The sequence below is a fragment of the Sphaerodactylus townsendi genome, linkage group LG10 (assembly GCF_021028975.2).
Source record: "Sphaerodactylus townsendi isolate TG3544 linkage group LG10, MPM_Stown_v2.3, whole genome shotgun sequence".
NCBI classification, from domain to species: Eukaryota; Metazoa; Chordata; class Lepidosauria; order Squamata; family Sphaerodactylidae; genus Sphaerodactylus; species Sphaerodactylus townsendi.
This window is the reverse complement of record NC_059434.1, coordinates 68,820,225-68,846,838: the sequence shown is the minus strand read 5'-3', so window position 1 is coordinate 68,846,838 and position 26,614 is coordinate 68,820,225. Positions and strand designations below refer to the sequence as shown.

Genomic DNA, 26,614 nt, shown 5'->3' with positions numbered 1-26,614 from the left:
ATGCAGTTGCTCCTAGTTTAACCTTAAGATACAGAATCTATTGGCCAAAAAGGATTGTTTTATCATCTAGGACCATCTTACTGGATGAAAAAAAACTGTTTCATTGCCTTGGGGAATGAGTTAAACATACATCTTATGTTTTTGGGAGGCTCTGAAGGAACCTCACAAGGTAACCAAGAGCCCCTAAACAAGTTAATGGATGACTTTACATGTTTACTTCTTGTGTAGGCACAGAGTTGATGCTCTTGACAGAGATACAGTAACATAGTTATAAAGACAAGCTGAGCAATGGTGAGGTAGAAATGGATTGCTGGACTTTGTTTTATGTCAGTAATATGGTTTCATAATGACTTGTTATCAATTTACTTGTCCTTGTCCTCTGCCACCCCCCCCCCCCCCCCGGCACCTCCTTCCAACATGTGACCCTTTATCTCTTTTCCTGCAGCTGGGTACAAAAGAAGGCTATCTGACCAAACAAGGCGGGATCGTTAAGGTAAGAGACACCACAGACGTCTTCTGCCCAGACTACAAAGCCAAATTGTTAAACTACAAAGCCAAATTGTCATAGCTGGTGGCAGCCAGGGGCCACATCAGTGGTGGGATCCAAAAATTTTAGTAACAGGTTCCCATGGTGGTGGGATTCAAACTGTGGCGTAGTGCCAACGGGGCTGGGCGGGGCACGACAGGGGCGTGGCTGGGCATTCTGTGGGCGGAGCTGTGGCATGGGCGGAGCTTTGGCAAGGATGCAGCCGCTGTGCCGGTCCTTGGGCGGGAAACGAATGCATGCAGGCGCAGGCTGCCATGCACGCCGGTGCACCTCCTGCTAGACTGCTTCAAGTTCTGCGCACTACTGCTGAGAGGAGGGGCGTAACTAAGGCAAAAATCACGTGGCAAAATCACCAATTAATAGCCCCCTCTCGGCACACACAAATAATTAGTAACCTACTCTCAGGAACCTGTGAGAACCTGCTGGATCCCACCTCTGAGCCACATATATAAATATGGAATCGAGAAAGGAGGTTCTAAAAGATCAAGTTCTAGTTCATTATGATTCTTTCCTCTGAGGAGCGTAGGGCAGTATTCCTGGTTTCCTTCTCCTCCATTTTATTCCCGCAATCCTTCAGTGAGGTAGAGTAGTCTGACTGTAGAGCTATCCAGTCACAGACACTCAGGGAGATGTCTGAGTGGAGACTTAATCCTGGAATCCCCCAAGTTCAAATCCAACACTCTAACTGCTATACTACTTTGCTTTTTCTAGGCATGGGATGTTAAGGGAAGGGGGAGAAATGCAGAAAGCAACTGCAGTTCCTACCATGACAGATTTCTCATCACTGTTATCAATTATGCTCTGTAATATGAGTGCAATTTTTCTGGGGATATTTGCACTCTGCCAATGTTTTGTATGACAGCCAGCCTGGTCTAGTGGTTAACATGCTGGATTAGGTTCAGATCTCCCCTCACAGACATAGAAGCTTGCTAGGTGACCTTGGGCCACACACACACACACTGTCAACCCTGAACCTGGCAAATGTTTAGATGGGAGACCTCCAAGGAATACCAAGGTCATGACACAAAGATGGGCAATGATGGTCCACCTCTGAATGTCTCTTGCCATGAAAACCCTACAGGGTCACCATAAGTCAGCTGTCACTTGACCACAAAAAAGTGTCGTGTATATTTTTAACTAGTCTGTTTAGTTATGTATATATTTATACCCCGCTTTTCATCCCAATGAAGATCCAATGTAGCTGACAACATTGTTCCCCTTTCTTTCATTTTATCCCCACAACAACAGCCCTGTAAGTTAGGTAAGGCTGAGAATAGAGGCCTAAGTACACTGTAATGGATCGGAAGCTTTCTGCCCCTGAAGGGAAAATCAGCCACACAGGTGAACTCATAGGAGTGCTGCTCCGGCATCCAGTCACCTTTGAAAAGGAGGACGAGATGTTGGAGGGAAGAGAGGAGTTGAGTTTTGCCTCAGGGAGAGAGCAGGGTTAGCTCAGGTCTGGCTGAGGGAAAAGAGCAGACAGAATGAAGGATAGCTCTGCCTGGTAGTGTGGCAGAGCAGTTCAACTTTATTTCTGGGAGAGAAGAGAGTGCCCAATTGTTAGACCTGTCTCTGGTGATGAGCAGACCTTGTACCATTTATTCTGTCTCTGGGAACAGAGGAGGCTGGTGTAGGTGAAATCCTGCGTGTAAGAGGGGATCCAACCTAGTAGCTTGTCAGCAATTGTCTGTGCTTGAAAGCATTGTAGAAAAGTCTAACTACTCTCTGAAGTCATAGCCAGTTTAAATTGTTGTGCTTCACCAGGTTTCTACTTTGTCTGCCTGGAGATTTCTGCTACTGGCTTGTTCCTTTAAAACCAGCCTGTACATAAATAAATTCAGGTCAGGTTTTAGTCTGTAGACAGCAGTGGGGTTTTGGCTTTGGCTTTTCTGCTTTTCCAAGTGTCAAACTACTTATTTGAAACAACTGTGTAGGTCTTTATATTTTATCAAAACAATTACAAAGTCCAGAATCTTCATCTTTCTTTTCTTTTTGTGTTTTATTCTTTCAGAATTGGAAAACTAGGTGGTTTACATTGCACAGGAATGAGCTGAAATATTATAAAGACCAGATGGTGAGTGAGAATATTGCACTTGGAACTGTGTTCTGAACAGTAATCTTGTGTTGCAGATAAAGCTGGGCATAAAGAAACTTCAAGGTTCAATCACAAAATGATGGCAATTCTATGATTTAATATTTGAACCTGGGTTGCCAACAGACCTGGAGAAAATGTCCTATTTCTTTACTAGATGCTTAATAAGATATTATTTAACAGATAGTTTTATTTACCTCCATGTTATGAACAGTGTCAGCTTTCCATTTGTCCACATTAAACCTCTAAGGGATAGGATATGTTTCTATAAATTCGCTGGCAACTCAGTTACCTCATTCCTTTGATATTTCCAGATGGTTCCTACTGTCCATCTATAAAATGGTTCACAGAAACTCTGGGACGTGTTGAGGAGTAGAGATCTCCTGGAATTATAACAGATGTCAGAGATCAGTTCTCCTGGGAAAAAAAATGGCTGTTGCGAGGATGGACTCTACAGCTTTACGGCCCACTGAGGTCCATCTGTCCTCAAACTCCTCCCTAGGCTCCACCCCCAAATTTCTAAGAATTTCCCAACCTGGAGTGGCAACTATAGTGGAGCTGCAGCTTTAAGGGGCACACCACAAGTTGGCCAGTAGTAGGGATGCCGTGAGCTGCCAGCCGGCCAGCACTTCTTAGGCAGCTGTGCCCAAAGATCTGCCTCAAACGGTCGCTCCACAGGGCTGCCCCAGGATCTGTTTGCCCTCTGGCACCTTAGGCAATAGTCTGGGGCCAACTAAAGGCAGGCCGCCCCTGGCTGTAAATAATATCAGTCTGTGTTCCAGTATCACATTGCAATTTTAGTCTTCAACTAAACATAAGAAATTAGCCCACTAATTTCCCAGTGGATTCAGGGCTAGTTCACGTAACCCAGAATGAATGTCACTTTTGTGTACAAGTGTTATTCTGCATAACGAAATGCACACAGATCTCTTTTTGGGTCACATATATAGGCAATGGATTCCCAGACCTGGATAGCCCAGGCTAGCTTGATCTTGTCAGATCTCAGAAGCTAAGCAGCTTCTAATCAGTTCTGGCTAGTATTCAGATAGCCCTGGTTAGTATTTGAACAGGAGATCCACCAAGGAATACCAGGGTTGCTACGCAGAGGCAGACAATGACAAACCACCTCAGAGTGTCTTTTGCCTTGAAAACCCCACAGGGTTGCCAGAAGATGGCTGCAACTTATGGGGGGGGGGCGCAATGGAAAACCACATTTGGTGAAAATTTAGCTATATACATTCATTCCATACTCTATATTTCCAATGTGATTAATCCAAAAGTGATTTTCAATTGTACAGATTCAGAATTATTGGGGTGAGATGGAGGTAGAATTTTTTTTAAGTTGATATTTCTGGAAGTAGGAAGCATATATTTACAGGAAAGATAAAAAGATGATAATTAAAATATAGAACATTCAAAACTGGAATTTTATAAAATGGAGCAGTCAAGTTACAACTTAGCACTTTTATTTTGGGAATATGAGATTCTGGGAGTTTCCAAGACAAGGATGATTATTTCAAAAACAAATTTATTTTCCAGTCCACAGAGCCAATCAGAACACTAGACTTAACAGAATGCACAGCAGTACAGTTTGACTATTCACAGGATAAAGTCAATTGTTTTTGGTAAGTTGTGGCATCATGAATGACACTTTGGAAAGGTTTTTTTTCTGTGTATTTGTCTCTCTTCATGATCATCTTGAGAAGACCTCTCAGAATTGCAGCTCATCTCCACACTACATAGATCACTTTTCCTGGAGAAAATGGATGCTTAGGAGGGTGGGCTCTTTGGCATTGTACCCCATTGAGATCCCTGCAGTGGTGGGATCCAAACATTTTAGTAACAGGTTCCCATGGTGGTGGGATTCAAACAGTGGCGTAGCGCCAATGGGGCTGGCCGGGGCACGGCGTGGCGTGGCTGGGCATTCCGGGGGCGGGGCATTGCTGGGCAAGGCTGTGGCAAGGACGCAGCCACTGCGGTGGTCCTTGGGCGGGAAACGAATGCACGCAGGTGCAGGCTGCCACGCACACCGGTGCACCACCTGCTAGACTGCTTCAAGTTCTGTGCGCTACTGCTGAGGAGCGGAGGAGGGGCGTAACTAAGGCAAAAATCAAGTGGCAAAATCACCAATTAGTAACCCCCTCTTGGCACACACAAATAATTAGTAACCTACTCTCGGGAACCTGTGAGAACCTGCTGGATCCCACCTCTGGATCCCTGCCCTCCCCAGGTTCCCCTTCTCCAAATCTCCAGGAATTTCCCAGCCTGGATCTGACAACTCCACCCCCCCCATCCCCCACTGGTTGCCAGGGGGGACCCGCAACTCTAATAATCTTGCATAAAAATGGTTTATTAACAGAAGTCATGAAGCACCTTGTGGAATGTCCTGCTTTCCTGTTCTCCACAGTGCTACCCCAATTTGCCCCATCATCTATTCTGAATCTCCTCATCTAAACAGCCTTCCCCGAACAAATGCCCCCTCAGCCACTAATGGCTTTGGGCTAGCCTTGTTGCCTACTCTCTGTGCTGGTTCATATGTTGTGAGTTACTTGTTGGTTGCAATTCATGTATTTCGCTTTAATTGTATGCTTTCATTTGTAGGGAGCTTTGGCCATTTGAGAATCCCGGAATATCTACCCATGTTAAAACTCCTACTCAACACATGCCTTTGAAAGACATTAATTGCTTAGCATATATGATGTATATTTAAGCTAAAAGTATAACATCCATGCAAAAGTTGGTCACAACCAGTGGTGGGATCCAAAAATTTTAGTAAGGTTCCCATGGTGGTGGGATTCAAACTGTGGTGTAGCGCCAATGGGGCTGGGCAGGGCACGACGGGGGCGTGGCCAGGCATTCCGGGGGCAGGGCATTCCTGGGCGGGGCTGTGGCAAAGACGCAGCCACTGCACCGGTCCTTGGGCAGGAAACGGATGAACGCAGGCGCAGGCTGCCACGCATGCCGGTGCACCTCCTGCTAGACTGCTTCAAGTTCTGCATGCTATTGCTGAGAGGAGGGGTGTAACTAAGGCAAAAATCACGTGGCAAAATCACCAATTAGTAACCCCCTCTCGGCACACACAAATAATTAGTAACCTACTCTCGGGAACCTGTGAGAACCTGCTGGATCCCACCTCTGGTCACAACTGCAGTAAGTCCCATATAAATCCCTTGGCTTTAAGCAAGGTAACTTGCCGTGCCTCACCTTTCCTGGTGTCTTACACATGCTTTTCCTTTCTCCCTCATACCTATTTGGTGCTTTGTGGCCTTTATTTTACACATAGTAAGATTACGGAGATGGTATTCTTTTTAAAAAGTAGCAACAACATTAAAGAAACTTTTTTTGTGTGTAAAATATGTTTGAATTCTGTCCCATGGGCAGAACTAACACAGTTGGGAGAAAAAAAAAATATCCCATACATCTTGCTAAATTTTTCATTGGCATGATTTTTTTCTTTATTTCTTTTTTATTTTAACAAACAAGAATGTACAAAAAATCTGCATCTCCACCTGCACATACATATCAGGAGCCTACCATATTGTATACCACATCATTCTGGAAAGTAAACGAGTCTTTAGTCATAACTTCAGTTGAATTGGCCCAGAAAATATAATGCAGCCCTTAGATTCTGTTTAGCTTGATTGTTTCCTTTAGTTTGTCAGCTAGTTGGGCTGTGTATACCATTGTGACTAAGGCATCTTCCTCACTGCAGAGGTTTAAGCACTAAAGGGCTTGGGGCTCAGGTACCTGAAAGTACTGCACTCCTGTATTATCCTTCTCCATAGGTTAAGATTTACTTCTCAAGTCTTGCTTTCTGCCCCCCCGCCTGCAGAAATGAGGTAGGTAGCAACTGCAGGCATGGCCTTTTCAGTGATGGCACCTCACATCTTGCATGCCTTCCCCTTGAGGCTCACCTGACACCGACCACACTGTCAGTTGCCAGGTTGAAACATTTATTTTGACTCAGTCTTTTAACAAAGGGGTTTCAAAATACTTTTTATCTGTTTATGGTCTGCTTCTGTCCTTAGGTTGGTTTTATTGATTTTTTTAGGGCATTCAGTGGTTATTCTACACTATTTTTATGCCAGTGGCTTGGTTTTGTTGGCTGCTTTTTTATATTAGTAATTTATGGTGTTTTAATTAGTTTATGCTCTTGGTTTTTACTTGTAAGCCCAGGACTGTGGAGAAGCAGCCTACAAAATTACTAAATAACTAAATACAGCAATTGGTTGTTTAATATATAATGTCTTTATTATTATTATTTTAAAACAGTTTAGTATTCCCAGTGAGGACATTTTATCTCTACGCAAAGACTGGAGTAGAAGCCGACGAGTGGATTAAGATATTGCAGTGGAAACTGGTAAGGAACTAGCTGTGTCACAACTTTCAGCTAGCATTACTTAACTCGGCAGTTGATGTGTTAATGATGACAGTTAGCATTTCCTGCTGGCCAAAGAGGAGGCTAAATTTCCATTTTGGCCTCACTAGTATTGGAAAGAGAAAATGACCATATTTGTACATATAAACTGGCATTCTAAAAAAGCTCCAATTTCTTTTTCCAATCACAGCTCCTTGTGGTTTATCAATTATGGGTTTAAATTGTGGGCAGAAACATACCAGCTGGGTATTAAGAAAAAAATGGTTACAGTAAGCAATTGTTCAGCAGTGGTATCGGCTGCCTGGGGAAGTGGTGAGCTTCCCCTCACTGGCAGTCTTCAAGCAAAGGTTGGATGAACACTTGCAAGGATGTTTTAGGCTGAGCCTGCTTTGAGCAGGTTGGACTAGATGGCTTGTATGCCGCCCCCCCCCCCCAACTCTATGATTCTATGGTTCTTTCAGAAAGCACTGCTGATTTATTTATTTATTTTTAAATTTATATCCTGTCCTTCCCAACAGGGATCAGGGTGGCGAACATCAATATAACCCAGGGGCCTTCAAACTATGGCCCTCCAGATGTTCATGGACTACAATTCCCATCAGCCCCTGCCAGCATGGCCAAGTGGCAGGGCTGATGGGAATTGTAGTCCATGAACATCTGGAGGGCCATAGTTTGAAGATCCCTGATATAACCAGATAAAAACAATACAATAAAACAATGTATACAAACAGCCATTCCAATTAAAACGTATGACAATAAAGCAATACATAAGCAGATGGCGTTAAAACCCTGTAAAAGACACCCATGGGAGGCTATGATGTTCCGCTCAGGCCGGCTGGCAAGATATAAAAGCCTGGCGGAAGAGCTCGGTCTTACAGGCTGAAAAAGCCCTGGCCCTAGTAGAGGCCAGTCAGACCGGTTTTGGGCTGGGGACCTCCAGCAAATCCTCCCTGACAAACAGAGGGGTCTAGAGGGGCAATATGGGGAGAGGCAGTCCCGTAGGTATGTAGGTCCTTAAATGTCAGCACAAGCACCTTGAACCTAATCTGGAACTCAATTGGCAGCCAATGGAGTTGGTACAGGACCAGAGTAATCTAGTCTCCACTATGTGCTCCCCTTGAATTTATTTACATGAAGAAAGCAGTGAACACATGGAAGTGGGGAGGGCTTGTGACTCAGTAGTAGAGCACCGGCCACCTTCGCTTTAAAAGGAGCAGTGGAGAACAGCAGTGGGCCAGAAAGGGCTGAGAAGTGGGCCAGAAAGGGCTGAGGAGCTCTGATTTTTCTTTACAGAGGGCTTTTCTCAAAGCCACATCTTTTAAACAGTGTATTTTAAACAGGGGGTTTCTCTTTTTTTCTCCTTGTCCTAGGGCTGCTGATTGGGAGAGGCTGCTGAAGGGGTGGGACTTCTCACATTTGTAAATCTTTTCAGTTAGTGCTGAAGGGGTGGGGCTTCTCACATTTTTAAATCTTTTCAGTTAGTCTCTGGAACCAGCAGAGAAGAGGAGCAGTGGAGAACAGCAGTGGGCCAGAAAGGGCTGAGGAGCTCTGATTTTTCTTTACAGAGGGCTTTTCTCAAAGCCACATCTTTTAAACAGTGTATTTTAAACAGGGGGTTTCTCTTTTTTTCTCCTTGTCCTAGGGCTGCTGATTGGGAGAGGCTGCTGAAGGGGTGGGACTTCACACATTTGTAAATCTTTTCAGTTAGTGCTGAAGGGGTGGGGCTTCTCACATTTTAAAATCTTTTCAGTTAGTCTCTGGAACCAGCGGCACGCGCCTAACGGCGCGCACAGGTGTTTTACTAAATAAGAACATATTTTAAGGGATAGTAGAAGGTATAGAAACCTTAACAGGGAGGCACTAATTAAAATCAATATTTGAATATCTAAACAAAATTAGATATGAAGGCAGGAAGCCAGCAGGGGGATGGGGGCATTCCAGTGTTTTGCACTGAGTGTCACATGTATGACTATCTGCCACTAGGGCAGAAGTCATGGGTGTGCCCTCGCTGCAATGAGCTCCTGGCACTCAAGGAACGTGTGCGTTCTCTTGAAGCCAAGGTGGCAGACCTGGCGAAGCTGAGAGAGGCAAAGAGGGCAACAAACGAGGCTTTCAGGGACCTAGCAGCCGGGTCCCACTCCCAAGGTGACATCTCTTCAGATGTCATGGAGAATGAGAATCTGGGTGACGGAGGGTGCCAGTCTGAGGTGGTGGAAGATGCTCCCTTAGATGGGACCCCTTCCTTAGCTAGTGGTCAGATATCCTCTCGCACTGAGGATACCCCTCGGGGAGGTGGGGGGCTCCTTGTAGTGGGTGATTCGATCATTAGGAATATAGAGAGTTGGGTTTGTGAGAGGCGTGATGACCGCATGGTGACTTGCCTGCCTGGTGTGAAGGTTGCGGATGTCACGCTTCGTCTAGATAGGCTGTTAGACAGTGCTGGGGTGGAGTCAGCAGTTGTGGTCCACATTGGTACCAATGACATTGGGAAATGTAGCCGGGAGGTTCTGGAAGCTAAATTTAGGCTGCTAGGAAAAAGGTTAAAATCCAGGACCTCCAAGGTGGCATTCTCCGAAATGCTACCTGTTCCACGCCAAGCTTAGGGCGAAGCTAGGCAAGCGGAGATACAGGGTCTCAATGCATGGATGAGAAGGTGGTGTAAGGCAGAGGGTTTCAGCTTTGTCAGGGAACTGGGGAACCTTTTGGGATAAAGGCAGGCCTGTACAAAAGGGACGGGCTTCATCTTTAACCAAAGAGGAACCAGGCTGCTGGCTCTCAACGTTAAAAAAGGTGGCCGAACAGCTTTTAAACTGATCCTTGGGGAAAGCCGACAGGAGCTGAGGTGACTTCGGTTCGAAACACAGAGTCCATGGAGATGCAGACAGAGAGGGAGGTTTTTCTAAATCAACCACATACAAGCGAGAAGCATAGCAATGTGATAAGTGATAGTGTCTACAAAAGGCTAGAGGGCAAATCACATAAATCCCAGGTTAGGGACAGAGACAGAGTATACAAGTGTCTCTATGCTAATAGTAGAAGCATTCGACCTAAAATGGGGGAGCTGGAGTACAGAGTTTTGAAGGAGGACATTGATATAGTGGGCATCACAGAGACATGGTGGAATGAGGAGAACCAGTGGGATGCTGTTATCCCAGGTTACAGGCTCTACAGGAAGGATAGGACAGGGCGTATTGGGGGTGGGGTGGCCCTCTACATAAAAGAGAGCATAGTGTCACATAAAATAGACAATGCAGGGGGAGCTGATTCCTCTACAGAAGCACTGTGGATATCAATACCAGGGGTGAAGCATAGTTTAACATTAGGAATATATTATCGTCCCCCCCCCGACCAAAGTGCACAAGAGGATTCTGAGATGGAAAAAGAAATTAGAGAGGCCAACAAAAGCAGAAATGTCGTGGTAATGGGCGATTTTAACTATCCCCACATAAACTGGAAAAATGCATGTTCAGGTCATATTAAGGAGAGAACATTCCTGGATATGCTAAATGACTGTGGCTTAGAGCAGATGGTTGTAGAACCAACCAGGGGAGAGGTGATCCTAGATCTAATTCTATGTGGGACCCAGGACCTGGTGCGGGAAGTCAGTGTTGTTGAGCCGATAGGGAACAGCGACCACAATGCTGTCAGATTCAGTATCTCTGCATGCGAACAAGTGACAACTACTAATGTAGTTACATTCGCCTTCAGAAAGGGAAATTTCTCAAAGATGAGGGGGATAGTGCGCAGGAAGCTGAAAGGGAAAATCAAGAGAGTCAAAAATGTCAAAGGTGCTTGGAGGTTATTTAAAAACACAGTCTTAAAAGCTCAGCTGGAATGTGTTCCGCAGGTTAGGAAAGGCAGCGCCCAGTCCAAAAGAAAGCCACCATGGTTAACAAGGGAAGTTGAGGAAATTATTAGGAAAAAAAAGATGTCTTTTAGAAAATGGAAGTCCAACTTAACTGATGAAGAATACCAGAGAGAACACAAATGGTGGCAAAAGAGAAGCACGTTAGCTGTAAGGGAGGCAAAAAAGGATTATGAGGAACGCATGGCTGCGAACATCAAGACTAGCAACAAACAGTTCTTCAAGTACATCAAAAGCAGGAAGCCAGCTAGGGAAGCGGTAGGCCCGTTAGATGATGAAGGAACAAAAGGTGTGCTAAAAGATGACAGGGAGATTGCAGAGAAGCTGAATGAATTCTTTGCATCTGTCTTCACCCAAGAGGAGGTGAGGAAAATTCCTGCACCTGAACCAAGCTTCTTAGGAGGTGAATCCGAGGAACTAGCGAAGATAGTGGTAGACAAGGAAGAAGTTCTGGCAGCAATTGATAAACTAAATGCTACCAAATCCCCTGGCCCAGATTGCATTCATCCAAGAGTTCTTAAAGAGCTCAAGCATGAAATTGCTGATGTTCTCACATTAATATGCAACTTATCCCTGAAATCAGGCTCCATCCCTGAAGACTGGAAGATGGCCAATGTCACACCAATCTTTAAGAAAGGGTCTAGGGGGGACCCAGGAAATTACAGGCCAGTCAGTTTGACATCTGTTCCTGGTAAATTAGTAGAATCTATCATTAAAGATAAAATTATAAAACATGTAGAAAAGCAAGACCTGCTGAGGAAGAGTCAGCATGGCTTTTGCAGAGGCAAGTCCTGTCTTACAAACTTACTAGAGTTCTTTGAGGGTGTAAACAGACATGTGGATAAGGGGGAACCAGTGGACATTGTCTAGTTGGATTTCCAAAAGGCTTTTGACAAAGTTCCTCACCAGAGACTGTTGAGAAAACTGAGAAATGAAGGAATAAGAGGGGAAGTCCTCCTATGGATTAAAAACTGGTTGAGGAACAGGAAACAAAGGGTGGGTATAAATGGGAAGTTCTCACAATGGAGAGATGTAAGGAGTGGTGTCCCCCAAGGATCCGTTTTGGGACCAGTGCTCTTTAACTTATTCATAAATGACCTGGAAGTAGGGGTGGGTAGTGTGGTGGCTAAGTTTGCAGATGATACCAAATTATGTAGGGTGGTGAGAACCACAAAGGATTGCGAAGAGCTCCAAGCGGACCTTGATAAATTAGGTGAGTGGGCCCAGAAATGGCAAATGCAGTTCAATGTAGCTAAATGTAAAGTGATGCACATAGGGGCAAAAAATCCAAACTTCACATACACGCTTCAGGGGTCAGTGCTATCAGTCACAGACCAGGAAAGGGATTTGGGCGTCTTAGTTGATAGTCCCATGGGAATGTCAACTCAATGCATGGCAGCTGTGAAAAAGGCAAACTCTATGCTGGGGATCATTAGGAAAGGAGTTGATAATAAAACTGCAAGGATTGTCATGCCCTTATATAAAGCAGTGGTGCGACCGCACTTGGAGTACTGTGTTCAGTTCTGGTCGCCACATCTCAAAAAGGATATCGAAGAGATAGAAAAAGTGCAGAGAAGGGCAACGAGGATGATTGAAGGATTGGAGCACTTTCCTTATGAGGAGAGGCTGCAGCGTTTGGGACTCTTTAGTTTGGAGAGGAGACGTCTGAGGGGGGATATGATTATGCATGGGGTAGAAAATGTTGACAGAGAGAAATTTTTCTCTCTTTCTCACAATACTAAAACCAGGGGGCATACATTGAAAATGCTGGGGGGAAGAATTAGGACTAATAAAAGGAAACACTTCTTCATGCAACGTGTGATTGGTGTTTGGAATATGCTGCCACAGGAGGTGGTGATGGCCACTAACCTGGATAGCTTTAAAAGGGGCTTGGACAGATTTATGGAGGAGAAGCCGATTTATGGCTACCAATCTTGATTCTCCTTGATCTCAGATTGCAAATGCCTTAGCAGACCAGGTGCTCAGGAGCAGCAGCAGCAGCAGAAGGTCATTGCTTTCACATCCTGCATGTGAGCTCCCAAAGGCACCTGGTGAGCCACTGCGAGTAGCAGAATGCTGGACTAGATGGACTCTGGTCTGATCCAGCAGGCTAGTTCTTATGTTCTTATGTTCTTAAAAGGATCTTAAGTAGCACAAAAAGTCTTTTCTCTCTTAAGACTCTGGAATGTTGCTACCAGTGAGAGCAGAGGGAGTACTGAAGTATGCAAACCAGTGATCAGAAGGCTGAAACAGAGGAAACAGAAATCATCCATCTTGGTCAATCCATAAAGTGCAGATGATTGGCTAGCAAAGCCTCAGTTTGCCTCGGAGCTATGCAGCAGAAAGAGGGTTTCACTCTTCGATGCCCATTAGACCTTCCCTTTTAAAACTTACTGCTCTTCAATTGGCATTTCTTCTCCTGTTTCTGTCCCATGGAAAATTAAGGCTGCAAAAGCCTGCAGTTTGGATTTTATGGATAGATTGAGATGTAAATGGTTGAGTAAGAGGGGAAGCAATAGCGAGGCAGCAGAAAAGAAACAGCCGCAAAGGTGGGAAACAGCCAATTTCGGAGCTCAGGACAGCAGGGGTGGGGGATCGGAACTCCTCTCTACACATCCTCACATGTCTGCCTCTTCTTATTACATGCCCCAAATCATTAGACATTGTTCAACGTTCTGTTACCTAAAAATGCTTACTGTTTTCCTTTGTTTCGTTTAGTCACAGATAAGGAAGCAAGCCCGCCAGCGCGATAGCACACTCAGTCCATAGATATGTCCATAGGAACTTTGCCTGCATGAGGTCCATCATGCTAGTTCAAGCCAATGCTCCATCAAGCCTGCCATTGTGAAGAACAGAAGAATTGCAGTGCTGGGTTGGACGAGAAATCCATCACCCCCAGCACTGTCTCTGGCGGATGACCATACAAATGTTCCTGGAACTGTCACATGAAAGCATGATGGAACTAGCCAACTCTGATGACTGTCCCCAGCATCCTCTAATCAAAAGAATCCTGCCTCTGAAGGAAAATCCATGTTTATCTCTTGCAACTCATAGCGGTATTGTGTATTCCAGTCTTTGCTTCCATGCATCGTTCTTTTCTATGTGGATGATTCCAGTTGCACAGAATGAATGAAAGCACTTCAGGTGTGAACAGTTCACTCAAAGGGATATATTCATAGTATGAGCAGCCACTGAACAATCTGTGAAAAACTCTGTCCCAGCATACTCTACAGCTTCCCAGTAATTTCCTCCAAATTCTTGAGCACAAGCTACATGTACACTGCAAAGAAAGTTGTTTTAACCTTGTCTGCTACAGGTTCTAAAATCATGATGTAGGTGGTCAGGATAAAGGTTGAAGAAGACTTAGAGCCCCATCCAAAGTGGCAGGGGCCAAATCCACTAGTGAAAGTGGCATTTAGCCCTGTGGAGGAGTAAAACCACCGGCATGTAGCTGCCGCTGGCCACCCCTGGTGCTGGGACACTAATACAGTTGTGTAAAATAGAGCACATGCAGCCTAAAATAGGGACTGGAGGTGGTCATCTGATTCACAGTGCAAATGGAAATATGCACCCCTCCCAAAATTTGCAGTCTACAGTTCAAATTGATTCTTGGGACACTTCTGACTACAGCAATGGAATCCAGTACAGGTGCACAGTTTTTGATCCAGCTAGAGCAGTGGTTCTCAACCTTCCTAATGCTGTGACCCTTTAATACAGTTCCTCACGTTGTGGTGACCCCCAACCATAAAATTGGTATACCGGTATATAAAATATAAAAATACTATTTTCTGATGGTCTTAGGCGACCCCTATGAAAGGGTCGTTTGACCCCCAAACAGGTCGCGACCCCCAGGTTGAGAACCACTGAGCTAGAGCAAAGCATACGTATTTGGCATACTTTGAAATATTGTTGTGCCGGTAGCACAAAACTAATCCCACACCTATTTAGAGACCATTGTTAACATACAGTCACTTTTTTTGCATTTGGGGAAAGTATCCTGGGTTGGTCCAACAGCAGCAGAAACAGTTGTAGGTATGTATTTGTGAGGACATGCGTGTGTTTTTGTATGCATGTGTACATTACTGGTATAGTTACTGATCACAGAAAGAGAACTCTTCTCTATAAAGAAGAGATAATTAGAAACCATTATAATATTTTAGTTAGATATTTTAAAAAGCTTTTAGAAACAGCACTGTGTCATATTTCTTATGTTTAGTACCAGAAACATTTCAAAATAAACTGAATCCAGCAAACTAGAGAATAAGAACAGAAGACAGCAGGGTTTTTAATAAATGTACCAGGAACAGCAAGAGCTCATGCATTCCTGTATCCTTGTTATAAATTTCTAATGAACTGATAATAAAAGAGAAAAAAAGTGACATTACTGTGTGTGCTATTTTATAAGCATTGTTTGATTTAACAATGAGATATTCCAGAAGCAAACTTCTGCATTGTCTTAGGTGAGGTGGAATTCATACCGTTACCTGTTGCCCAGGTGGTGAGCCCTGTGGCAGAGCCCATCCTTCCAGGTTTGTAAAAAGGGCATCCATGCATGCTAGCCCAGCTTCTTGTTCCAGATTTCAATGAGGAGTTAGATAGCTTCTTTATTGCTTGGGGAGTTGGACACAAAACAGTTATTTCAGCTTTTAAATTATTTTTTAAAAAGAAAAGGCTAAGATTTATAAATGTATACTTTGTAGCTGATACTTGCAACTGTGAATATCCACACTGATTTCCAGACAGATACATTAGAATTAGATGTGTACAATCCCTCTTCTATTTTTATCTTACTTTACATTTTTTTGCAGAAGTGTGAACCACATGGGAAAAATGCATCATGAAGGAAATCATACAATTGTCCTCAGAATGAAATGCATCATCTAGAGTTCTTAGTTCTGAGTGTCGGTGACTGAAATAATATTGAGTAGGAGCCTCCAATTTTGTTCCACTGGTGTTCACACATTCCTTCAGTGAAGGACCTTTCTGTTGGTGCAAGATGCTCCTGTGCCAACAAAAAAATATTTGGGCCAGAGGGATGTGTGGGTGCAGAAGGAACAAAAATGTATGGCCTAGTCCCTTGGGCTCTTTCCACACATGCAGGATAATGAACTTTCAAACTGCTTTCAATGCTCTTTGAAGCTGTGCGGAATAACAAAATCCACTTGCAAACAGTTGTGAAAGTGGTTTGAAAACGCATTATTCTGCATGTGCGGAAGGGGCCCTGGACTATGAATCGACAGGGCACAACTACTCCTTTCCAGAGCACAGATTTGTATTCTAATATTCTTTCTGAGGTAGAAGAAGAACATGTAAATCAAGAAACTTGCTTTTTTGTAAACCTTGGACTTTTATCAACAAACTTGCCCCAAAAGGAAAACAAATACAATCTTTACTTAAGTTGCAATTTTGTCCTGCAAATTACAACTGTGTTATGTATCAATGGATGCAAGTTGCAATGCCATTCTTTAAGAAACACAGCGGGGTGCATATTTTATAAATATGTTTATTTAAATTTGTTTAGGAACAAGCAAGGGTAAACGAGGCAGCGGAATGAGCGTGAGCCCACAAAACACCACAATTGTGTGTATTCAGACATCTGCAACAACTGGGATGACACAGACATTACCTATATATTTTTACAAAGAAATATGCAGAGAGAACACACGATGGCTGGGAACTTTGATTTCTGCACAAAAAGTGCTATAGAGATAGCAAATGCCTGTTAAAAAGCAGTCAGCTTTTTGACTTTTAGGGCTTTTAAAAAAACCCAGACAACAGTTGCTGACTACCTGTCGGTGCTAGCAAAACTTCCCCCTGTAATGTTATCATTGCAAGATAATGCTAGAATAATGGTTTCTCCCCAGCTTATATAATGGCACCCCAAAAGGCAAGGGGTCCCACACCGTTAAGAAAGCTGTGGGCAGTGTATTCAATCAAACCCTATTTTTCCAGCTTTGGACACTTCATGAAATACCATCTGGGCAATGCATGCCTGAGGTTAACTCCATGGGAGCAGCTCAAAGATCCTCGTAGTTTAGCGAATGCAGTCACAGCCAACCTCTCCCAGTCTCGCTTTATAAATATGATTTCAGGTGTAATGCTATGAGGAGTCTTTGTTTTTAAATTTGGAACAAGAGGAAGTGACATGGGTTTGGGCCGACCACTGGAAAAGACAGACTTTGTTCTTGTTTGGTACCGAGGAGATGTTTGGGATGGATTCAGTTAAGAGACTTCCACAACCTGCCACAGCTCTTCAAACAAGGGCGCGAGCTCCTTTTCCAAGCTTACAATCAACCCTATAAAAATTGAAAAAAGAGAGCAATTGAAAAAAAGGGAAGAATCTTTATAGCATACAGAAGGGATGCACTTGCAAGCATACACTGGCCACCCTCTGTTTACAGGGGAAACTGAAAACAAGCATTTTGGAAACAACCCAAAATTTTACTTCAACTTTTTGATAGAAGTGAGAAGGATACAAATGAGAAGCACTCTCCCAGCAGCTAAGTAGAGGACTGAAGGCCAGTCTATGAGCCTATGAACAGGTGAACCAGAACCCAGGCCTGGCATGAAAGGGAACCTCCCTTGGTTGAGAGAAAGAATTTTTGCTTTTGAGTCAGCCTATTAAGTGAGCTTCATTGAAGTTTAATGTGTTTTTTCCCTGACACAGATGGCCTGGGCTAACCTGATCTCGTCAGATCTCAGAAGCTATGAAGGGTCAGCCCTAGTTAGTATCTGGATGGGAAACACCAAGGAAGTCAAGGGTTGCTACCCAGAGACCAGTAATGGCAAATCACCTCTGTTCATCTCTTGCCTTGAAAACTGTACTGGGTTGCCCTAAGCCAACTATGATTTGATGGCACTTTACATACAAACATCCTGGTTTTTTCACATCAAGATCTACTGAAGCTCAGAGGCTAGCTTAACATAGACTCTTTCCTAGGTAGGGAAAAGCCATGGGATTAGGTTTTTTTAGCTACTGTTCAGCTTGCCTTTTTTTTTTTTGCTGTCAAGTAGCTGCTGACTTATGGTGAGCCCATGGGGTTCTCGAGACGAGAGATTTTTAAGGGTGCTTTGCTGATGCCTGGCACAGTACAGCAACCCTAGCCTTCCTTGATGGTCTCTCACCCAAGTAGGTGCTTAGCTTCTGACATTTGAAAAGACTGGGTTAACCTGGCCTATCCAGGCTGGGGCACAGCTGGGAGGATGGCAATTTATGTAATTGGTGAGTTTCCAATTGAATGGAAGTTTTCACCCCTGTAACGTAAAAAGTCACGTTAGTAACAGGTCTAGTAGAATATTCAGGATCAAAGAGAATAGTACCAAGTATAAGGGGAGTGGTTTCATTAGAAGGGAGTTAGGGACACAAAGAATTCTAGAAGAATCCTGAGAGCCAGTGTGGTGTAGTAGTTAAGAGCAGGTGGATTCTAATCTGGAGAACTGAGTTTGATTCCCCACTCCTCCACCTGAGTGGTGGAGGCTTATCTGGTGAGCCAGATGTGTTTCCGCACTCCTACATTCCTGCTGGGTGACCTTGGGCTAGTCAAAGTGCTTCTGGACTCTCTTGGCTCCACCTACCTCACAAGGTGTCTGTTGCAGGGAGAGGAAGGGAAAGGAACTTGTAAGCCACCTTGAGTCTCCTTTCAGGAGAGAAAGGTGGGGTATAAATCCAAACTCTTCTTCTTCTCCTTCTAGAGAGTGGGGCGGGGAATAGTGCTCCGAAGAGCCATAGGTGGCTCCCAAGCCACTTAGTACCACTGCCTTAACAAATGAATTGTACAATGTACTTTCAGCCTAGCAATCTGGATGCTGAAGATGGCAGCATTTCTCGATCTTCAAAGCGTACCTGTATTGGCGTTGCTGCTAGCAATGAAACTGACTACCAGTGGTAACCTGTTGAATTGAACCACCTGCAAAAAAGGAGACAGTAACTTCAAAAACTATATCCAGTTAAGAAGCCTTTTTCTGACAGTTTACAAGCTACACTTAAAAGAAAAATTACTAGAAGGTATTCTAAGCAGGGGGTATGAGAGTGAGAAAGAATGAGAGAAAAGATGGCTTTGAACAGTGTTAATGTGATATTCAAAACCCCAATTAATTGTGTTGCTCTACTGCAGCTGAGCTGTCCCAACCTTGCCACCTTCTATAGAGTACACTTTTGAAGCGGCTTTATATCACTGAGCTATCATGGAAAGTACCCTCTATCGCGTTTGAATAAACTCTGGATATACTAGTACCAAGACACAACGTGGCATAGAGATTATATTGCTAGATATGGATCTGGACGATCTGGGATGAAACTAGCACATCATGTCATAGAAACCTGCCAAGTAACCACAGTCCAATCAAACACTCTCAGCTTAACACATCTTACAGGGTCTTGAAAAGATTAAAATGGAAAAAGAGAACAGTGTACACCATTCTGAGTTTTCTGGAGGACGGATAGGATAACAGTATACTACACAGACTGATGGTAAACAATATCTTTAGTCACTCAACAGTGAAGAAGAATGGAAATACATTCTGCATCTTGGAGAAATGACAGCTGGCATCAGGATACAGTACAGCCATATTTTGGTTGCAACAGAAAGTGATGCCCACTATAAAGCTGCACTGTATTGTTTCCGAAACAAATCCATTCATTCTAGAACAAGCAAACAAATACTGAACCTCTTACCTGATACGTGTTGTAGTAACAGATAATACTCTTGTTTTTGGAGAGACCTAGTTTGCTACCCTGGTCTGTTGCAAGTGCAAATGTTGACAAGAATCCAGGTCGAAGAGCATGCTCTGGAGCATTATCATTGGCAACTAAAATAAAAAGGATATCTGGCATCTAAATATGCTCCTGCAAAACTGCTAGCAATGTATGGTCTTTTGAAAGAGTAACATGAACGATAAAAGTCACAAGTGTAGAGCTCAATATCAGGAGAGGGCATACTGACCTTTGAAAAACAGCATATGGAATATTCCAAAGGCTTATTTCTTGCACTAAGCAAAATCTAGCCTTTGCAACAGGTCTGAAGAAGTGCAAATAGAACCTGGTGAAACTCTCAAGTTGGACTTCCAAAGATGAGTGAGAAAGGTTAGGGCAACCTACACAGTCACCTAGCCCTCTCCCTGAGTTCTGCTGGCTACCAGACTCCAAATGCCATGGCCCTTCTTTTCTCTGCTCTCTAGGAGGAGCCAAGTTATACAAGCCAAGCAACTACAATAAAAGTTTCTTATCCAGCACTTGTGGGAGGTGCCGTGTTATTCAGCACTTTGGGTTAATCAAATGAGCTGGATACTTAAGCTTATTGCACAGCCGTGCCCCTACCCAGAGGAATTCACATCAACAAAGCCCCACCCCACCAGAAGCCCCAGGGTGACACCGGATGGGACCCTTTCCCTGGAGCCATGCAGCAGGCAGACAAGCCAGCTAGTTGCCTTAGGAGCCCTCTACCAGCACTGACGCCCAACAGTTCAGTGTAGGCTAAGGAAATGCCTGAGGATGTCAGCTGACAGCTTCAGCTACTAGAAGCAGTGGCCACAAGCTCCAAACTAGCTGAGTGGTGACAGGAACAGGGGTGGGGGAGGAGCTTACCATGGGGGCAACTCTGGTTTACTGAGCATTCTGGATAAACAAGTGCCAGCCCACAAAGCGTTCTCTGTGTTTAAATTAGGCAGGGTAACCTTGCATCTGAGACCACGCCCATGCACCTTTTAAAACCCCTTTTGCCTCCATTTCACCATGGAGCCTATAAGGGTTTTTTTAAATTGTCTTCACTGGTGAAATACGTGGGAAAAACAGCTCACACGATTACCCAATGCTGAGGAAGTGGTTTACACACAACTTCCTCAAACACAGTACTTTTTTCCACTGTTCCAGGTGAGGAAAGGGCATACTGCTCTTCCTGATGACGACAATGGGTTGTTCCTGCTCACAAAGAACAATGTATATGTAGAGGAGTTTTGTGCTATAATGGCTTTCTTTCTAACAAAATTTTCCCTTTAAAATGAGGATGGGGAGGGATTGGACTGACGCTGCTCCTTTGAAAGGGTTCCCACATTCCAATCCATTTTTAATTTGAATAGAAATATCTTTTTTAAAAAATAATTTTTATTGTATCATTTGAATATTCCATTTTATATTAATACTCTTTTTCCTTCGTTTTCAAACGTTTCCCCCTTTTCCCCCTCCCCCCTATATTTTCTTCATAATTTTATCAAACAGCAGTAAGTTCATTCTTTGTAATCTCATCTCCCATATCTCCTCTGAGTAGAAATATCTCGCCTTTTAGCAAAACTGCCTGGATCACAGGCGTTGGCAGAGCAGAAGTTGCTATTAGCTGGCTCTTGTGCGAACAGACAGCTTGTGTAACTTACTCAGCCAAAAATGAACTAGTGTGATTTATGTCCAGCTCCCATCCACATACACAGTGTCAATCCCATACATGCCCAATTACTTTTTGATCCCTTCTGGGGCAGAGGGCCACAGAGGAACAATGAGGAAAGGGAAGGAAAAATCCACCTTCCATTTGTGCAAATGAGGGATCCAGATCAAAATATATGGTAATCGTTCTCCTGCTGGATATTTGCATTCACTTATCTAAAAACACAAAGTTAGCTGTTACCTTTGATAACAGGCACACCATCTCTGTCTGACACGACAATTGCATGAAGTCCTTCAACACTGCAAAAAAAAAAAAAAAACCACACACCTAAATGGAGTAGGCTTTTACACACTTTGCATGGCTGTTTGTCATTTGCTGCTGCTGTTAAGTTTTTAAATAATATTCAGTCCATTCATTTAATGAGATCAGATGACACTTTCAGGCTAATTCATGGTTTTGAAGACTGCAGTGCATTCTTTTAAAAAATAATCTTATAACACAGTCAAGATGCAAGCGCACTGCTGCCACCATTCAACATCATCATCATCATTATTATTATTATTATTATTATTATTATTATTATAAACTGCCCTCCCCCGAAGGGTGGAGTAACATAAATGCTTTTTCATGAAGTGAAACATAAAGTGTAACATGAAGTGTAACACAAAGTGCTTTTTCATGAAGTGAAAAGTTCAGAGCATTTCCCTCCATTCTGCAGCCTTCCAAAAAGACTCAAATGTGCTATATCAGAGTATGCCTTGGTCATGTCAGACCAGGGTATGCTTTCTGAGAGTCATTCAGGTATCCCCACCATAGCTAGGCTTTCAAGGGCAGAGGGTCACAATGACCCCCATCAGGAGGGGAGGGCCAGGATCCTCTCACAGGATCGTCCCTTGTGTTTCCTGGCAATAAAAGAATGATCTCTTAAAAAGAAGAATCTGCTTCTAGCAAAAGCCTTTGGGAATATGCAACTGATCTGTACTGCAAGATGTCATATGAAACATCATGGCATAAAATATACATAAATGACTTTTAATTTAACCCAAAGTTGTTTTTGTATCAAATAATTTAAAAAGTGTCCTTGTTGCCCTTAAGCAGTCAGCTCTCTGCCCCAAAGTTTGAAAAAGCTGTCTGTGTCATCAGAGCAGGCAGAGAAGACTGTAGGATACCTGTGGCTACCATCAAGTCTGTCAGTTGGAAGGCTACCATCAAGTCTGTCAGTTGAAACCTATATGTGTAACATGAGCTTACTGTGGCATCAAAGTTGATCCATGGGACCAGGAGAATCCAGGCAGATAGAGGAGAATCACTGGGTTAGATGCGTGACAACACTCCTTTCCTTGCATACTGATGTGAACAAGCAGCTAAGTTTACCTGTGTCTATAGTACAGGTACCTGAAAAGCTATGAACTGGTAAGATATTGAATGTTTTGCTGTCACGTTACAGCTGATTTATGGTAACCCAGTGTAGTTTCCAGGCAGGAGATTTGGAGGTGGTTTGCCATTGACTATCTCTGTGTCACAATCAAGGTATTCCTTGGAGATCTCCCATCCAAATACTTGTCAGGGTCAACTCTACTTAGCTTCTGAGATCTGATTAGATCAGGCTGGCCTGGGCAATCTGGGTCAGGGCAAAGTATTCATGGAGCCCATTAAATCACAAGAACTCTCCTTCAAAAGCACTATTTCCATAGGAATTGAAAAGAACATAACAATCCCTGGATCGGATTAGTGACCCATCCAGCAGACCAACCCATTTTACAGAATGGCTAACCAGTTGCCTCAGAAAGCCAACAAACAGAGCTCAGATACAAAGACCTTCCCCTGATGTAGCTTATCAGCACCAATACTTAGAGGTATACTCCCTCTGAACATTGCAGGTTCCTTTTAGTCACCGGGCTAGTAGCCAATGAGGGACCTCTCCTCCATGAATATGTCTAATGCCTTTTTAAAGTCATCTATGCCATCATCATGTTCACTGGAAGTGAATTATATGGAAATAAGCAGAACTTATTTTTAAGTTTCATTTTGCAGGAAAAAAGTTAGGATATTTGACACATACAATAGCAGAACATTGAGTAGGCACTTTACCTTGGAAGCTTTTTGTACAGAAATCTTTTTAGATCCTAGAAGACAAAAACACAATCAACTTTGTGTTGTGAGTCATTCAAGTCACGTGCAAGAAGAGGTCATGCAGTTCCAACCTGGTTTAGTGAACTGAAATGAACTAGGATTTCCTTACACACTCACATAATAGGGTACATATTTACTTGCCCCATGATGTCCAACAGAACTGACTCCCAACAACTGTGTAAAGGACTGCAGTCATAATTGTTAATAATAACTGGAATATCCAAACAACTCAATAAGCATGCATGGAAATAAAATGATACAAAATGTTCGCCTTTTAAACACAGCCCTTACAGTGCAACTCTATGCAGTCTAAGTCTATGGAAATCTTATGATGCCTGCACCGCCAGCATCAAAAATGGTTTCCTGTGAAAGCACTATCAAGCAAGCCATTTCAAGCATGCATCACAACGATATTTATACTTACGTCAGCCATGTTATAAACCCAAATGAATCGTCCAGATTCCTGGAAAAAATAAAGTTACATGTCTTGTGATAAAATTGGCTGCTTCCATATACTCTTGACTGGGCACTGTGCTTTAGGACAAGGATACTTGCGCAAAGATTTGTCAGCAGAAAAGTCATTAAGTCAAAGCATACATAGATTAGCACAGGGTCCCAACTTCCCAGCCCGCCCATGCATTAGGACGGCCCTGACCCAAAGCGTGACATTATTCTCCTTTCCTCCATTGTACCTTCACAAAAACCTGTGAATAGTCCAAGGTCACCCAGCAAGCTTCCATGACACAAGTGACCATTTGAACCTATGTCTCCCAGACACTAGTCAGGTCCAAGTCTCTTAAACCACTACATCAAACCGGTTCTTAGCAGAAGGAGCATTCCATTGCAAAGTGCCCTGAGAATTATTTGCTTAATTTTCTGATAGTAGGCTGGAGGCCAACAAACACATTTAGGCTGCAATACTGAAAATAATCATTTGGAACGAAACCCCGCTGAAACCGGTTTCTAAGCAAACTTCAGATCCTATTTTTGCCCGCACACACGCCCAAAAAGCAACAGGAAGAACGTTTCATTGGAAATTAACTTGCAAGACTGTTCCTGGGACAATTGTGGTTTCTGATCAACACGGACCAGCAACTGCACCAAAGTGCAAAGGACCTCCTCACCGAACACTTTAACTATATTCAGCAGGAAGGAAAAATAGTCATTATGAATTTCTTTCCATCAGTATGGTGCAACAAAAATAAACGATTAAAAGAAATTCCCTCCTGCTGTGGCAAAGCTCTCTCTTGGGAATCCCAGAGCAAAAGAAAAGGGAGGGGGGTGTTTGAAGCTACCGCCCATTTCCCACTTGGACTAGACTTCTGAGTATCGAGCTGGGTTAAAACATCTCATACAACTTCAGCAATTAACTTTACTACAAGACGTTACCCCCCAATACACACCCGCCTGAAACGGAGGCCGCGTCCCCTTTAACCGCCGTCACGTGAGTGTCAAACAGCTCCGAGGGGACCTCTTCCTTTTCTTCCTGGCCTTGGCTGCCGCTTTGTCGTCATAAAAAAGCGCCACCCTAGGGGCAGAACTTCCTGTGAAAACGGGAAGCCAGCCATCTGTCTTCGGGCGAATCGTGCCGTTCTAGGCCGTGGCATGTCTATGGTGAAGAATATTAGACCAGAAGTGGATTCAATTCAAGTGAAGAATATTAGAGCAGAAGTGGATAAGATAGTCTATGACTGAGATGGTGTGTAACGTCCATTTCTTCCCCTCACACACTATGCATATTATCTACCCTTGGTAAGATACTAGTTTTATAAAAATGTTTCCCTGGCTTCCCTGGCTTGTAGGTCGAAAACTAGCACTATAGGCTCTGATGTGCTAGTTTTTTATTCGAAGAGAATGTTTTTCCTCCATGGGCAGCTGCTCAATACCTGTTTAAAGAACGCATGATCTAAACATGCCTGGGTTTCTGATTGGCATGCATAACTAAGAAGCTACAGACTCCACAAACGTGAAGGTGGATTTGTACAGTGTACTCTGTGCTACACCTACATAATTTTGTCTGTATTTGGACCTGAAATGAAGGCGCTTATTGCTTTTCTTCTTCTATCTCTATGATTAGTTTCTCTGCAGGGAGGATAGTTGATTTACAGAGAGGGGAAAAGAACAGGAAAGCAATTAGAGAAGAACATCGGAGTCCTTTTGGATGAGGAGTCCAGAAGCTACACCACTTTTTTGTTAGGGGTCATAATAAAATTGAGTTTTGCACTCACCAGAAAACTCAGCTTGTTCTTGAATGTAAAAAAAGGAGGGAAAGGAAAATTTTAACGCTGGGTTGATTCAAAAGCTAGTCTGCAGCCTGTTTGTTTGCTCCTTTTTATCAGTGAACTGCCAAACCTTAACTATTTACTGGATATCTCTAAGAAAGATCATTTTACTGCCCATTTATTTGCATTAAGCTTCACTTTCAGGAGGGAAAATGTTATCATAAGAGCTCAACAGCACCCCTGATCACACACATTCTTTATATATGTGGTTACATCTGCAAGAACCAGCAGATGTAGGTATGTTCACTTTACAAAAGAAACTAGAGACTAGTATCTGGATAAATGTGGTTTCTATCACATGTTCAACTGAACATGTATTGAGTGTAACTTGAGAACCCCTCAACATACACATAACAAGTGTGCCTAACATGGACCATTAGAAGGTACCAGCAAGTGCAGATGAGAGTGGAGGACTAATGTGTGGGATATTCCTTCCACTGTCATCTTGGTCACACCTCAGCCCAAAAGTAAGCTACAAAACGAATTTCATCTTCTAATCATGGAATTCGTTTCTGTAGCCTTTCAGACCTCCTCATTTCAAGCATTAACACATATGCAAAGCACAAAACAAACTTTTAAAACCCCATCTCGCTCTGTACCCATGAGTCTGCCTGGCTAATCCATTACAGGAATTATTTGGCTGCAGTAAATGTGCACCAACTCAAATGCAAACATCTGCATCTGGTGCAGTTACAGTGCATTGGGAGGAGCCCCAGTCAGGTTGAACAAGGCAACATCAGCAATGCTAAAACTAATGCTGTGCTCTGCTATTGATCTGGCAGGCTACTACAAGGATCTACAGTCATTAACTTTTATGAGATAATGCAACAATACTCCGAAGGTTATTGTTGTCCAGTGTTTCTCTGTGTTCCCATCTATTTTAAATCTCCCCTTCAAAAAAATCTACCTTGTTTAAAATGTCGCATTTTAAAAAAATGGGAGTA

At 43.4% G+C, this 26,614-nt stretch overlaps 2 protein-coding genes across 2 annotated transcripts in view; one reads left to right on the top strand and one right to left on the bottom strand.

Annotated features, from left to right (window-relative positions):
* DAPP1 (dual adaptor of phosphotyrosine and 3-phosphoinositides 1) overlaps window positions 1–15,261 on the top strand; it is a 31,279-nt gene extending 16,018 nt beyond the window's left edge. The window contains exons 5-9 of the mRNA XM_048508799.1: window positions 446–493; window positions 2,559–2,621; window positions 4,179–4,264; window positions 6,912–6,999; window positions 13,601–15,261. Coding sequence (XP_048364756.1) covers window positions 446–493; window positions 2,559–2,621; window positions 4,179–4,264; window positions 6,912–6,999; window positions 13,601–13,651 — 336 coding nt within the window. The 3' untranslated portion in view covers window positions 13,652–15,261. The remainder of the gene's footprint in view (window positions 1–445; window positions 494–2,558; window positions 2,622–4,178; window positions 4,265–6,911; window positions 7,000–13,600) is intronic.
* Window positions 15,262–16,367: 1,106 nt separating this feature from the next.
* LAMTOR3 (late endosomal/lysosomal adaptor, MAPK and MTOR activator 3) lies at window positions 16,368–24,916 on the bottom strand. Its single transcript, XM_048508956.1, has 7 exons — window positions 24,792–24,916; window positions 23,813–23,851; window positions 23,347–23,381; window positions 21,496–21,554; window positions 19,557–19,690; window positions 18,726–18,789; window positions 16,368–17,178 (listed from the first exon to the last, which is right to left on the bottom strand). Exons 2-7 carry the CDS (start codon window positions 23,819–23,821, stop codon window positions 17,105–17,107), a joined length of 375 nt encoding a protein of 124 aa, XP_048364913.1. The 5' UTR covers window positions 23,822–23,851; window positions 24,792–24,916; the 3' UTR covers window positions 16,368–17,104.
* Between the last annotated feature and the right edge of the window lie 1,698 nt (window positions 24,917–26,614).

Bases quoted from the DNA above. Each gene is read 5' to 3' on its own strand.
- LAMTOR3 (XM_048508956.1), bottom strand. The intron at 21,555-23,346 runs GTAAAGTGCCTA...TTTTTTTTGCAG, and splicing joins CTGTACAAAAAGCTTCCAAG to TGTTGAAGGACTTCATGCAA. The intron at 18,790-19,556 runs GTAAGAGGTTCA...CCTTTTTTGCAG, and splicing joins GTTACTACAACACGTATCAG to GTGGTTCAATTCAACAGGTT.